The 14,745-nt window shown below is 43.0% G+C and overlaps 4 protein-coding genes and 1 long non-coding RNA gene across 7 annotated transcripts in view; 2 read left to right on the forward strand and 3 right to left on the reverse strand.

Moving 5' to 3' along the window:
- Positions 1-14,745, forward strand: part of LOC122976244 — a 1,153,509-nt gene that overhangs the window by 717,703 nt on the left and 421,061 nt on the right. The window lies entirely within an intron of this gene.
- Positions 512-4,410, reverse strand: LOC122976270 (tubulin alpha chain-like). Its single transcript, XM_044344675.1, has 4 exons — positions 4,314-4,410; positions 2,114-2,336; positions 1,775-1,923; positions 512-1,668 (listed from the first exon to the last, which is right to left on the reverse strand). The coding sequence occupies exons 1-4, from the start codon at positions 4,314-4,316 to the stop codon at positions 694-696; spliced, it is 1,350 nt and encodes a 449-aa protein (XP_044200610.1). The 5' UTR covers positions 4,317-4,410; the 3' UTR covers positions 512-693.
- Positions 512-12,475, reverse strand: LOC122976279 (tubulin alpha-8 chain). Of its 2 annotated transcripts, none has more exons than XM_044344694.1 (2): positions 11,521-12,475; positions 512-684 (listed from the first exon to the last, which is right to left on the reverse strand). In XM_044344694.1, exon 1 carries the CDS (start codon positions 12,418-12,420, stop codon positions 11,530-11,532), a length of 891 nt encoding a protein of 296 aa, XP_044200629.1. In that variant the 5' UTR covers positions 12,421-12,475; the 3' UTR covers positions 512-684; positions 11,521-11,529. The 2 variants fall into 2 exon arrangements, with proteins under 2 accessions (XP_044200629.1, XP_044200628.1); XM_044344693.1 differs by having other exon boundaries at positions 512-676; positions 11,513-12,475.
- Positions 3,423-11,565, forward strand: LOC122976296. Its single transcript, XR_006400894.1, has 3 exons — positions 3,423-3,434; positions 4,409-4,411; positions 11,478-11,565. It is a non-coding gene; the product is annotated as an uncharacterized LOC122976296 (long non-coding RNA).
- On the reverse strand, positions 5,393-13,096 carry LOC122976269 (tubulin alpha-1A chain-like). 2 transcript variants are annotated; one of them, XM_044344674.1, is made up of 4 exons: positions 8,502-8,519; positions 7,468-7,690; positions 7,156-7,304; positions 5,393-7,073 (listed from the first exon to the last, which is right to left on the reverse strand). In XM_044344674.1, exons 1-4 carry the CDS (start codon positions 8,502-8,504, stop codon positions 6,093-6,095), a joined length of 1,356 nt encoding a protein of 451 aa, XP_044200609.1. In that variant the 5' UTR covers positions 8,505-8,519; the 3' UTR covers positions 5,393-6,092. The 2 variants fall into 2 exon arrangements, with proteins under 2 accessions (XP_044200609.1, XP_044200608.1); XM_044344673.1 differs by lacking the exons at positions 7,468-7,690; positions 8,502-8,519 and adding an exon at positions 12,832-13,096.

A 14,745-nucleotide genomic window follows, 5' to 3' on the forward strand; every position in this document is an offset into this window, starting at 1 on the left:
TGTTGTTTTGGTCCTGACCTACAAAATAATATCCTGTTCTCTGCTACGTATTCCTGTGGGTTTAACCTAAAATTAACCAGCTGCTCCAGCATTTAGCCTGGTCCAGAATTAGACTAAACCCAAGATACATCACAATAGTTTCATAATGATCACTCAGCACCAAAGATTAAAGGTTTTATCCCCCCGACCTACAGATTATATGTATTTATATGTATATATATATATATATAAATAAAATGGACATTTAATCTGCATCTAGAGGAGCTGGCGTTGGCGTCAGCTGAGGTTTGTTCTGGTTTTATTATTTGTATGAAGCAAATCTGATTTTATAAGTGACAAGCTGCAGTTTTAGAGACCTTTTTGTTTTAATATAAAACACTCTCATGACACAAATTGAAGACTTTGATTTCAGACTCAAATGTGCCATTCATACTTCTTCCAGATTCCAGTTATTTGCAGATAGTTTCCATTTAAAGACACCTGAACTAAAGTAAAAACACAGGACAAAGAATGACTTTATGTTCCTTTATTGGTTTGCATGAAAAACATGAGGCACTGAACTCAGGAATGTGCAGAATTTAAGAAGGAATGAGTCCCAATATTGCTGAGCCGTGAAACCCTTTTTGGAGTGGAGGTTTTCTTTGAGTGCGGCGGTCTGAAATGGAGCCACAGCAAGCTGTAGATGTTTGTGACCTAATACTCTTCACCTTCATCCTCCTCCCCGACGCTGTCAGTTCCCACCTCTTCATAATCCTTCTCCAGGGCAGCCATGTCCTCTCTGGCCTCTGAGAACTCTCCCTCCTCCATCCCTTCTCCTACGTACCAGTGGACGAAGGCCCTCTTGGCGTACATCAGGTCAAACTTGTGGTCGAGTCGAGCCCAGGCCTCGGCGATGGCGGTGGTGTTGCTCAGCATGCACACGGCCCTCTGCACCTTGGCCAGGTCTCCTCCAGGAACCACAGTGGGAGGCTGATAGTTGATTCCCACCTTGAAGCCTGTGGGACACCAGTCCACAAACTGGATGGTGCGCTTGGTTTTGATGGTGGCGATGGCAGAGTTGACGTCTTTGGGCACAACGTCGCCACGGTACAGCAGACAGCAGGCCATGTACTTGCCATGACGAGGATCGCATTTCACCATCTGGTTGGCCGGTTCGAAGCAGGCGTTGGTGATGTCAGCTACGGACAGCTGCTCATGATAGGCCTTCTCTGCTGAAATAACTGGGGCGTAGGTGGCCAGTGGGAAGTGGATACGAGGGTAGGGCACCAAGTTGGTCTGGAACTCTGTCAGGTCCACGTTCAAGGCGCCGTCGAAACGCAGGGAGGCGGTGATGGAGGAGACGATCTGTCCAATCAGCCTGTTGAGGTTGGTGTAGGTGGGACGCTCGATGTCAAGGTTTCTGCGGCAGATGTCGTAGATGGCCTCGTTGTCCACCATGAAGGCGCAGTCAGAGTGCTCCAGGGTGGTGTGGGTGGTCAGGATGGAGTTGTAGGGCTCCACCACAGCTGTAGACACCTGGGGGGCTGGGTAAACTGCAAACTCAAGCTTGGACTTCTTGCCATAGTCGACAGAGAGACGCTCCATCAGCAGAGAGGTGAAGCCAGAGCCGGTTCCTCCTCCGAAGGAGTGGAAGATGAGGAAACCCTGGAGCCCTGTGCACTGGTCAGCCTGAAAGTTAAAGAAAAGGTGTTAAAATGTTGTAAAGTCAAGTCTCCCCTGACTGAAAACGCTTCATCTCCAAAATGGCTTATTAGTTTTGAGTGTATGAGCTCACCAGTTTACGAGTCCTGTCAAGAACCAGGTCGATGATCTCCTTGCCGACTGTGTAGTGACCTCTGGCGTAGTTGTTGGCTGCATCTTCCTTTCCGGTGATCAGCTGCTCAGGGTGGAAGAGCTGGCGGTAGGTTCCTGTGCGGACTTCATCTGCAGAGCAATGAGAAATAATATTACTCCTATTGATCAATAATAAAAACATAAGTTTACACCCCAAATGTTTTTATATCATGTTGCAAGAGACATTTCTTGGCTTAAGTATCTGGGACATAAATTGGATACAAAGAAATCATCTCTACAGCATTTATTATTTGTATTTTTTTAGTGAAATCATTTTTACCGATGACAGTTGGCTCCAAGTCCACAAAGACAGCTCTGGGGACGTGTTTGCCAGCTCCAGTCTCGCTGAAGAAGGTGTTGAAGGAGTCATCTCCACCTCCGATGGTCTTGTCACTGGGCATCTGACCGTCCGGCTGGATACCGTGCTCCAGGCAGTACAGCTCCCAGCAGGCATTGCCCATCTGGGCTCCGGCTTGGCCGACATGCATAGAAATACACTCACGCTGCAGAGAAAGACAGAAAGATCAGTTACCACATCATCCTAAAGGAAGCACAGTCAGTTATGTCATTCTGCACCATTAAGCGGATTTAAAATTTGTACTGGGAGGATGAGCAGTCATTTCTGCAGTCATACAGCTGTTCATCTGCAGTGCCCTCTATGACCCAGATCACTCACTCACTCAGAGCCTCCATATAAGACTGTTGCTCATCATATGTTCTAGTTTCATTTTTAATTCTCAGCTAAAGTGATGAATGTGCCAATATCTAAGTTTTTAGAACAGCTAAGCATTTCTGATAAAACTAAAATGTTTGACACGTTCTCACTCACTACACATGTTGGTCACTATAAAAAAATAAAAATAAAACAATTAAGCAGAGCTAAAACAATTATTTGATTAGGTGATCAACCTTTTTAATTGAATTAATCTGCAAATATTTTGATTACTGATTAACTGTTCCAGTCACTTATCAAGCAAAATTGCAAAACCATCTATGTCTGATGTCACCTTAATCTAGTTAAAGTTAAGTTGACTGCAACTAATTGCTTTACATTTCAAGTTAACCCCAGTTCTCAACCTTTTTGGTGTCAATGACCCCCTAATTGATACACGTCAGGCGGGGACTGTATTTGATAAGATGTAGCCTCACAGATCCCCATCTGATAAGATTTAACCATTTCATATCCATCTATAGATTGGTAGATTAACAGAAGCCCATGAATAAATCCTTCTTTGGGCCAGTTCTAGTCAATAAAATAGTGAAATTAAATTATTCCCCATTATTCTTATGACTCCTGGAACCCATTCAAGGACCCCCAGGTTGAGAACCACTGGTCTATAAAATGTCCAAAAAAAAATTTTTTTTTTTAAAAATTAAAAAAATATAACTTTGATTTTTAAATTAATGTTTTATAAATGTTCGATTTAAAATAAAAAACAGAAAAAGCATCAGACCTCTTTTGACCTCTGTGAAGCTGGAACCAGAGATTTTTGCTTGCCTCAACTGAAACGATTTATTGATCATCTATAATGGCTGCCGATTCATTTTTATGACGACATGCTTAAGTGAATATCGGCGCACATGTAATATTTCGATCTTTTGTACTCTTGCAAAGGCTTTCAATATTGAATTAACTTGTACAAAATCCGCTTTCAAGGTAATCGAGCGGGAAGACTTCGTCAGTCCGTAGCCGCAGGGGATGACTTTCATGCGGCTTAATGATCATGTCTGCTGAGTCACAGACCGGGTTACTGCAGACCGGTGGCGGCTTAAATAAGTCTGCTCTCCCGCCCCTCCCAAACAGAGACGGAACAGCAGCAAAGGATCAGTGAAAAGCGCTCAACAGGGAGGGGAGGGAAGAAAAATCCATACCGGCAGGAAGCGGTATCCTCCCCGCCCCCACCCTAACTTACTGCAACACCCTACCTTTGTGCTCCCATCACGGCCGGGGCGTTATCTGATGGCGCCGTCCAACTCTCCGCCTTAAAAATCCCCTCAAAGTATCAGTTCCTGCTTTAAAACGCACCTTTACGCGGGTATCTAAAGGTCTAACGTCTGACTCTTTTTTGATAGTGTCATTTTTATGTTGGGAGAGTTTAAACGAGCTATTTTAACGGTTTAACAGTAATTTTCTATCACTTTTTTAAATTTGAAACTGCGCCAGTAGTTTGGCCTCGTTCCACGTCACGTAACATAACGTTCGCAGACACGCGGGATCAAAACCAGAACAGCCAACCGTCGGTTCTTATAGTACTAATACGTATATACTATTTAGGTCATTTTTACAGGATAATACAGATTATTTGTAGCCTATTAACTATAAATTATCAAAATATATTAATCAGATGTTTAATCACGACGAATATGTATTTAATACAAAAACTGCGCTCTATTTCTTACAGTAACAGCTTGCTACCTTTTCCCCCTAAATATAGCTGCCTAAATGAGAATTTTTAGATATTTTCACCATCCATACTCACCATTTTGGAATTATTTTTCTCCTTCTCGCCGACGTTGAAGTATCGGATGCAGAAGGCGGACTGTGATGAGGAAATGGAGGCAGTCGTATTTATAGTCTGTGGATGGGGCGGGGCTTAAGCAGCAGTTTGAATCCCCTCTCGGCGGGAGCGAACGTTTCGCGGTGCTACCTTCAGGTCCAGCCCTGAATATTCCAGTATTTTTCGATGTGAGCTGTATCTGATGGACGCTGCGAACGAAATTTTGACTGATTTGTCTTATCTTAGAGGCAGAGATGATCCTAGGCTCAGTTTGTGCCACATTTGAGACTTTTATATTGACGATTACTTTCAAATCACATAAATTCTATGGCACATGATGGCAACCAGAAAGCTAAGAAGTCCAGCTGCTTATGTTTTGAACCAAGATAGAGGAGTCACTCCCTGCTGCTTTATTTATGGCAAAAACAGACTGCAGGCTACATTTTGCGGTAATTTCTTCCTAATAAAGAAATCTGAGTGCACTAACAGTCTTATTAGTGATAGCCGCAATTGAAAAGGACAATTTATGAGGAGTACTTGAATGCAGCATGACTCATGTAGGGAAGTACACTCACTGAAAGTATAATAAGATGTCCTCAAACGTCTTTCTGCTTTCTCTGCCTGTAACTACATTCATTGTATACTCATTCTTTTGGTTTCATTTATAATTCACGACTTAGTTAAACCTCATTATGAGGATATAACACATTTAACAGTGCCAAAACACATCAGTAAAAACGAGCAATAACACCTTTATGGGCTCTTCAGTTTTGCCATGTGGACTGCCATGTGGAGTGTATGTTGACTCTTCATGTGAAATTCTGTTCTGGTCAGTTAATATCGCAAAATTACACAGGATTATTTGGTAATAATTTTGTCATCAAGAACTTTACTTACATTTCAAATGATGAAAAGCTAAAACTATATATGAGTGACAAATGATAAGTCTTTGTTTATTCATGTTACTTCCTACTCCTAACACCATCAAAGAACCTAGGTGAGGTTTGTTGTTATATAAGGCATTGCACATGACTGTGAGGAGGAATTAAATGTTCAGTGTCTACACCAACAGAAACATCTCAGTTTATTGGTCCAAGACAAAGACACATAGGCAAAGTGATATCTGGACACCAAATTCATCTTTTTAGTCTCTAAATAATTACAAAAGTTCTGCTGTGCAACATAATTTTGCAGATCATTCAGGACTTGACTTAAAAATAAATATCTGTCAAATATAGAATAACACTCTAAAATGTACATTTTCTAATTAGCATTTCTCAGCAACTCTGAAACTCTCTTCCTTGCCTTCTCTTGCTATACAATACAGCCTTACAGTGAGTGTACAATCTTAGAACAGAATCCTGTTGTTATACAGCATTGCACAGGAAGGAGACAAAGAACAGAAGGAATCGGAGTACCTACAGGGACAAAACATTCATTACCATTTTAACAGAACTTCCAATCAGACCACAATGAAAAATAATCCTTAATATGTCATTAAATGTACTTTTACACAATCTTGATGCCATAGGGCAATGGACATGAATGGCATAAAAGTTTCAGTATTCTTCAAATAAAGGGGTTTTTGGGTCATCCAGCAGTAACTAAAACTCCCTTTCCTGCAGCAGAATTGGGGTGGAACAGGTTATATCTTTGCCTATGGATGGGGTCGGACAACCAATGTATGACCTAGTTTGTTTGGAGCATACTCAGACCTAAAAAGAACCCAATTAGTGTTGGTTTTGTTTGGTCATTTCACACTTAATATTCCTCCCCCTCTTCCTCTCCTTCATCCCCGATGCTGTCAGTTCCCACCTCTTCATAATCCTTCTCCAGTGCAGCCATGTCTTCTCTGGCCTCTGAGAACTCTCCCTCCTCCATCCCCTCTCCTACGTACCAGTGGACGAATGCCCTCTTGGCGTACATCAGGTCAAACTTGTGGTCGAGTCGAGCCCAGGCCTCGGCTATGGCGGTGGTGTTGCTCAGCATGCACACAGCCCTCTGCACTTTGGCCAGGTCTCCTCCAGGAACCACAGTGGGAGGCTGATAGTTGATGCCCACTTTGAAGCCTGTGGGGCACCAGTCCACAAACTGGATGGTGCGCTTTGTTTTGATGGTGGCGATGGCAGAGTTGACGTCTTTTGGCACCACATCACCACGGAATAACAGGCAGCAGGCCATGTACTTACCATGGCGAGGATCGCATTTCACCATCTGATTGGCCGGCTCGAAGCAGGCGTTGGTTATCTCTGCTACTGACAGCTGCTCATGATAGGCCTTCTCTGCTGAAATAACTGGGGCGTAGGTGGCCAGAGGGAAGTGGATACGAGGGTAGGGCACCAAGTTGGTCTGGAACTCTGTCAGGTCCACATTCAAGGCTCCATCGAAGCGCAGGGAGGCGGTGATGGAGGAGACGATCTGTCCAATCAGCCTGTTGAGGTTGGTGTAGGTGGGACGCTCGATGTCCAGGTTCCTGCGGCAGATGTCGTAGATGGCCTCGTTGTCCACCATGAAGGCACAATCAGAGTGCTCCAGGGTGGTGTGGGTGGTCAGGATGGAGTTGTAGGGCTCCACCACGGCTGTAGACACCTGGGGGGCTGGATAGATGGCAAACTCCAGCTTGGACTTCTTGCCATAGTCTACAGAGAGACGCTCCATCAGCAGAGAGGTGAAGCCAGAGCCAGTTCCTCCTCCAAAGGAGTGGAAGATGAGGAAACCCTGAAGCCCTGTGCACTGGTCAGCCTACAGGGAAAAAATAAACCTTAACGCCATTACTGATTACAATCTTAACTTAAATATTAAACTATTGCTAAGGCAATCTCACCAGTTTACGAATCCTGTCAAGAACCAGGTCGATGATCTCCTTGCCGATGGTGTAATGACCTCGAGCGTAGTTGTTGGCTGCATCTTCCTTTCCGGTGATCAGCTGCTCAGGGTGGAAGAGCTGGCGGTAGGTTCCTGTGCGGACTTCATCTGTAATTGAAAAACATTGACAATACAATCAAAAGTTCACCTTTGGAGAACCAGTTCCTCTGGTTTTGTATCCTGAATGGTAAGGATTGAGGTAAGAAAACGTAACAAGAAAATATCACTATTTGTTATCAGTTCAACTTTCAAAAAAACCCTATGAACTTACCGATGACCGTTGGCTCCAAGTCCACAAAGACAGCTCTGGGAACATGTTTGCCAGCTCCAGTCTCACTGAAGAAGGTGTTGAAGGAGTCATCTCCACCTCCAATGGTCTTGTCGCTGGGCATCTGACCGTCTGGCTGGATACCATGCTCCAGGCAGTAGAGCTCCCAGCATGCATTGCCTATCTGAGCTCCAGCTTGGCCAACGTGGACAGAGATACATTCACGCTGCAAGAACAAGTGGTTCAGATGTTGAAAACTACTTGCAAACTACTATTCTACCCTTCTTTAATTAAAGAAAACAATAACTACTACATGATTGGGTATCGGCCAGGTATAACCAACCCACTTAAAAAAACAGTTTATTTTTCATTGTCATTATAAATTAAGTGTTTCTGCTATCAGTTACATTTATTAAGTCATGGCAGGCCGACAACTCATGTTTAGGCACCACAGCAATTTCAGACCTCATGTTACTTTTCATAAAAATGTTCCCAATGTGTTCTATGTAATTAAGACATTGTGTTCAACCCAGCACTAAGGTGTATTTCCCAAAGAGAGGAGCTGCTACTTGATCCCTTAGACACCTAGTAACTGAGCTAATCTAGAGGGACTGCACCACTCAGCATACAGTATGTTCAAAATTAGTTGCTGGAACATTTTTAAAAAAGACATCCATGAGTGTGTCCCACATTTGGGAAGTAGAAAAAAGATTGAAAATGTAAGGGTCATACTGTAAATCTATTACAGAATTATATGATAAGATCATGTTTGCAGCTTTAAATTCTAGCAGGTGCCCAGTTTGCTTTTTACATCACACAGAAACAGAAGTGTTGTCACAAAAAGTCCCAAATACAAGTGCTAAACTTTATTTTTGTCAAACTGCCTCTTCAGCTATCATGACCAAACTCAGACAAATTAATATCACACAATATGTCCACATCTAGCTAATACATCTATATTTCTGTGTTTTTTTTAATTTTTTATCTCCACATAACTCATGTATGGAGCTTAAACATAAGATAAAAGTGGTTCTCACCATGTTTTCGTCTCTTGAAGCAGTCCCTTGTTCACCTGAGATGAGTGGTTGGGGATGTTGTGTCAGGTACAAGTGCAGTAAGCTACTTTATAGCGCAGCATCACTAGGCAACAGACTGGCATGTTGTGGTAACTGGAGGAGCCGGAGAAGCAAACACCAGAGGAGGAAGAAGAGCATAAAAAAGAAAATCAACTGGTATGCTCCCCTGCACAGATCTAAGGAATAACGGCTGTTGTTACACTCATGAGTAACCACCAACAATAACCTGACTAGTGGTGAAATATGACACATACCCCTCTCTTCCAATTTCATGTTTTTACACTAAGGGCCTGTTAGCTTTTCTTGTGCAGAACAGTTTACAATAAGTGAACAGATAGGGCTTCATATTGTTTCAGAACACTTCAGCAAGTTGGTGATGGTAGACACATTTGTTTGCCTGATATTAGATCAAACTCATGATCCTCCATAAATAGGTTTTGTCTCCAAGGGAATTGCTTAGTTTAATTTCATAGAGCATTGTCCAAATTAAGAGTGGGCCCTGTTAACACTGCACATTTGCTAAGCTCACAGAGGAAAGAAAACGGATCCCTCCCCAGAGTGACCTGAATAGGCTTTTGTTACAGATCACTGTTGCATCACCACTTTGGTACAGATTCATTTGCTATGCAAAGATAGCCAGGCACCTAGGGAAAATATCAGAGCACACTTCTCTCAAAGACAGGTGACATTTGAGATCAACACAGCAGGTTACAGAGCACAGATGTGTGTGATGAATATTTCCACACAGTTTTATCACACTTGAAGGTTGTCTGCACTTTGCAAAGACAGAGAAAAGCAGCTTGGTGTTTGTATTGAGTTGGCTGGGTGCATGCAATACCTCAAGCTAGAGATTTACAAAGGATTATATATGGTGTGTTCATATGAGCAACTCCCAAGGAATTTCATCCACAAGAATGATTGTTTTTAGCAGACTTTCACCAGATACTGAAAAGGTATTTGTTGATCAAAATGCTCTAAAGAGCTCAATGATGCTGTTTCAGAGGCATTCCCTTCATGACAAGAGTGAAATGTTCATTTTTGATTAAAAAACTATTGTGTTTCTATCAATTCATTGTATGAGTTCAGATAGTTGTTAAATGTTTCACCTCTGCATCTGAAGGTAACCCTAGAGACATAATGAAAAACTGTGTGCAACTGCCAAGTAAGGACTGCCAGAACATGCTCCCATTTAGTTTCCCTAGTTACTCTTTCCTCAGGTCTTGTTTGCTCTCGGATGTCAGCTGATGTTCACAGGCAAAATAGTTGTTCAAAGAGGTGTGTGTGCATTGCATTCAGAAGCAAATACTCTTGTTGCTGGAGTACACACAGAGCTAGAGGGAGAAACTAATCATCAGCACACAATAGGGAGGCGGTGGTTACAACATTCCAGCTAGGACTCTCATTGTTACCAGACAGAATTTAGTTACCTCTCTGACACATTTTAAACCAGACAAATGCTTACAGTTATCTTTATTTTCTGTGTAATATTCTTGTTTTGCAGTGTAACATAAATGACGGACATTGGTGCAATTTTGCTACAGTTGAAATTCAATCATGTTTTAGTTGTGTGAATACTGAACATCCTTCTTTGATTATCCTCTCTAAACACTTTATTGTGATTGGGGTGAGTGCAATGGGATGATAGTCATTTAAGCAGGTCACAATGCTTTTCTTTGGGAAGGGCACAATGGTGGTGGACTTGAAGCAGGTGGGCACAGAAGCTTGTGTGAGTGACACATTATAAATGTCTGCCAACACATCAGTCAGCTCCGATGAGCAAACCCTGATTGCATGCCCGGGATGTTGTCTGGGCCAGCTGCCTTCTGTGGGTTTATTCCCCTCAGAGCCTTACGCACATCCGCTGATGACACAGCGAGCGATGTGTTCTGTGTGCGCTCCGTGGCCAAAATCCCTCTCTGTCAGATGGTAATGAGGGCCTCGAAGCGAGCATAGTACTCATTCAGCTAACCTGGCAGTGTGGCTTGGCTTGTTGTGGCCCCCCTGCTCCTCTGCTGGTAATCTGTGATGTGTTGCAGGCATTGCCACATGCGCCAGGAATCTGGGGTGGAGTAGTATCCCTCCAGCTTCAATCTGTACTGCCTCTTGGCATCTTTGATTGATCTGCTCAGGTCATATCTGGTCTTTTTGTAGTCTTCAGTGTTGTCTGAGACAAATGCAGTGGCGTGAGTGCATAGCATGGACCGAACTACAATTAATTCAGAGTTTTTGGTTTGGATATGTCTATGTCAGCGTTTTGTGGGAACAATGATCTCGATGCATGTGCTAATGTAGCATGTGCTAATGTTTCTGTGACCTAATACTCTTCACCTTCATCTTTGTTAACAATTTTACTTACTGGAGGAGCTTGCTTGAGGAGTTGTCTGTAGGGTGGATAGAGGAACACTGAGATGTAGTCGGACTGTCCGAAGTGCTGCCACGGCACAGCCTTGTAGGCACCTCTCATGTTGTTGTAGACTTGGTTGAGAAAGTTACTCTCCCTCATCGGAAAGCTCACATGCTGATTGTACTTTGGGGGGATATTCTAAAGGTTGCGGTGGTTGAAATCACTGGCTACGATGAACACAGTGTTCGGGTGTGCAGTCTTAGGTAACTAACAAAATTTAGTTACCTATCTAACACAATTTAACACAAATAAACCAGAAAAATTCTTACAGTTATCGTTTATTTCTGTGTAATATTCTTGTTTTGCAGTGTAAAATAAATGACCGACATTGGTGCAGTTTTGCTACAATTGAAATACAGTCAGTTAGTTTGCAGATAGTTTCCGTTTAAGACACCTGAACTAAAGTAAACACAGGACAAAGAATGACTTTATGTTCTCTTATTAGTTTGCATGAAAAACATGAGGCACTAAACTCAGAGAGTGCAGAATTTAAAAAGGAATGATTCTAACATTGCTGAGCCATAAAATCCGAGTTGAGTGCGGCGGTCTGAAATGGAGCCACAGCAAACTGTAGATGTTTGTGACCTAATACTCTTCACCTTCATCCTCCTCCCCAACGCTGTCAGTTCCCACCTCTTCATAATCCTTCTCCAGGGCAGCCATGTCCTCTCTGGCCTCTGAGAACTCTCCCTCCTCCATCCCTTCTCCTACGTACCAGTGGACAAAGGCCCTCTTGGCATACATCAGGTCAAATTTGTGGTTGAGTCGAGCCCAGGCCTCAGCGATGGCGGTGGTGTTGCTCAGCATGCACACGGCCCTCTGCACCTTGGCCAGGTCTCCTCCAGGAACCACAGTGGGAGGCTGGTAGTTGATGCCCACCTTGAAGCCTGTGGGGCACCAGTCCACAAACTGGATGGTGCGCTTTGTTTTGATGGTGGCGATGGCAGAGTTGACGTCTTTGGGCACAATGTCGCCACGGTACAGCAGGCAGCAGGCCATGTACTTGCCGTGACGAGGATCGCATTTCACCATCTGATTGGCCGGCTCGAAACAGGCATTGGTTATCTCTGCTACTGACAGCTGCTCATGATAGGCCTTCTCTGCTGAAATAACTGGGGCGTAGGTGGCCAGTGGGAAGTGGATACGAGGGTAGGGCACCAAGTTGGTCTGGAACTCTGTCAGGTCTACGTTCAAGGCTCCATCGAAGCGCAGGGAGGCTGTGATGGAGGAGACAATCTGTCCAATCAGCCTGTTGAGGTTGGTGTAGGTGGGACGCTCGATGTCCAGGTTCCTGCGGCAGAGGTCATAGATGGCCTCATTGTCCACCATGAAGGCGCAGTCAGAGTGCTCCAGGGTGGTGTGGGTGGTCAGGATGGAGTTGTAGGGCTCCACCACAGCTGTAGACACCTGGGGAGCTGGGTAAACTGCAAACTCCAGCTTGGACTTCTTGCCATAGTCTACAGAGAGACGCTCCATCAGCAGAGAGGTGAAGCCAGAGCCAGTTCCTCCTCCAAAGGAGTGGAAGATGAGGAAACCCTGGAGCCCTGTGCACTGGTCAGCCTGCAGATAATCAAAAATTAGACAACAGAATCTTTAATCCATTCTTGATTATGCTCTGAGCTGAAATGTGAACCTATGGCAGGAAATCTCACCAGTTTACGAATTCTATCAAGAACCAGGTCAATTAACTCCTTGCCGATGGTGTAATGACCTCGAGCGTAGTTGTTGGCTGCATCTTCCTTTCCAGTGATCAGCTGCTCAGGATGGAAGAGTTGGCGGTAGGTTCCTGTACGTACCTCATCTGTAATCAGAAAACACTAACTATACAGTCAGTGGTTCCCAAATACAGCCCAACATTGAATTTGCATCAGAAAATAATAATCTCACCAATGACAGTTGGCTCCAAGTCTACAAAGACAGCTCTGGGAACATGTTTGCCAGCTCCAGTCTCGCTGAAGAAGGTGTTGAAGGAGTCATCTCCACCTCCAATGGTCTTGTCACTGGGCATCTGACCGTCCGGCTGGATGCCGTGCTCCAGGCAGTACAGCTCCCAGCATGCATTGCCCATCTGGACGCCAGCTTGACCAACATGGACAGAGAGGCATTCACGCTGGGGAAGTATAGAAATAGAGGTCATGTTGGATTGCAATAGATAAAAGAATGAAATTGCACATTTCAGTTTCTACTCATACTGAAGAAGAAAGCAAAACATTAAAGGTGTAAAACTGTTGAAGCTTACCATGATTACAATTTCCTGCTGCTGATGTTGAGGATCTGCAGAAGGAACCTGCTGCTGACTGTCTCTCAAGAGTTCCCTGTTACTTATAGCTCCTTTAAACTCTATGGTAACAAGCCTTGTTGTTGATAAATGTTGGGTTAACCGGGTTTCGCAGAGGGGAGATAGCCAATAACTCAGCTGCGGAACACATTGTGCAAACATGCTTCGCCACACATCAATAACCCCTCGTCCTGCACCAAGATAATATGTAACCCTGACCCCCACGTATGGTCGGGCATGTAGAACTCATTTAAGTCACAGGCAGCAAAGCAAACAGTGCATTGTTTTAGTGTTTGTGAAGTACACTGAGATTAATGAAGTCAAGGCTCTGAGGGGGACTGAGATCTCCATGGAGATCTACCAGAGCCTGTCAAGAAGATTGAGTGAAATCCCAAAATACTTGTATCGAGAAATAGTCTTTCTCGTAGGCTGTGAACAGATTAGTAATCTAATGCAGAATGCAGATTCAATGCTGCCATTTGTAGGGTTTAGGTTTAGGGGAACCAGGGGTGAACTGGACTTTTAGTAGGACAAGGGATTTAAGTAGCATTTAAAACATACAAAATACTTTAAGTAATACACAAATGCAAGACCAAAGAAATCAGATCATATTCACATTTAAGATGCTGGAACCAGAAAATTAATCAAAACAATTAATCAATTTCAAAATAGTTGGCCATCAATCTTCTGTAGATCAAGTACATATTTAAATTACTATTTAAATAAACAATGGAAACCAAATATCATGATATGGTATTGAGTTTTGTATAGTTTGTGCAGGTCAGTAATATGAATTTGAATATGGAAACATAAACAAATGTGTTGACATAACTTTGATGTCCAAAACTCAAAGTCCAACCAAGTGGTGAGCTGTTGCACTGTTAAAAATGACTACAGTGCATTTTAAAAGAACTACACTACTGTTTTTCATCTACTCAACTACAAATTATATATATTTTTCATTTTTGCAAACCATTTTTGAATGCATTCTATGCTGTTTTTAGACTTTCTGGTATATTTTCCTACTGTTTCAAGAATCCATACGTTCCATATGTTTCCATATGCTATATGCCATATAACATATCCACATTGCTATGAAAATCAGTTAGCCTACTCTTAAAACTTTCTTGCATTATGTAATCCATCACAGGAAACATCAAGTTTGATGTAAGTCGTTAAGCTATGTTACTTTGACAAAAAAGCAATGCTGACTTAATGTTTACTGTGATGGATAAATAAAATTCAAGCAAGATTTAAGAGTTTGCTAAGTGATTTTCTTATGCATTCAAATCTCTACAATGGTTAACAAAATGGTTAGTTGTATTGTAAAGTCTGTGTGATTTCTAATAAAGGCTAAAACATTCTGCTGTGGTCCTACAGTGGGTGGTTGGTAATGTTTCTGTTGACAATTTGATAACTAACAGACACTAAAAACGGGGGAAATTGGTTATGTTGCAACAGAATCTCATTATAATAAAACCTGTTTCCTCCTTCACTGCAGTTTGATCTATTGTTGCAGTAGA

The sequence above is a fragment of the Thunnus albacares genome, chromosome 24 (genome assembly GCF_914725855.1).
Source record: "Thunnus albacares chromosome 24, fThuAlb1.1, whole genome shotgun sequence".
Taxonomy (NCBI): domain Eukaryota; kingdom Metazoa; phylum Chordata; class Actinopteri; order Scombriformes; family Scombridae; genus Thunnus; species Thunnus albacares.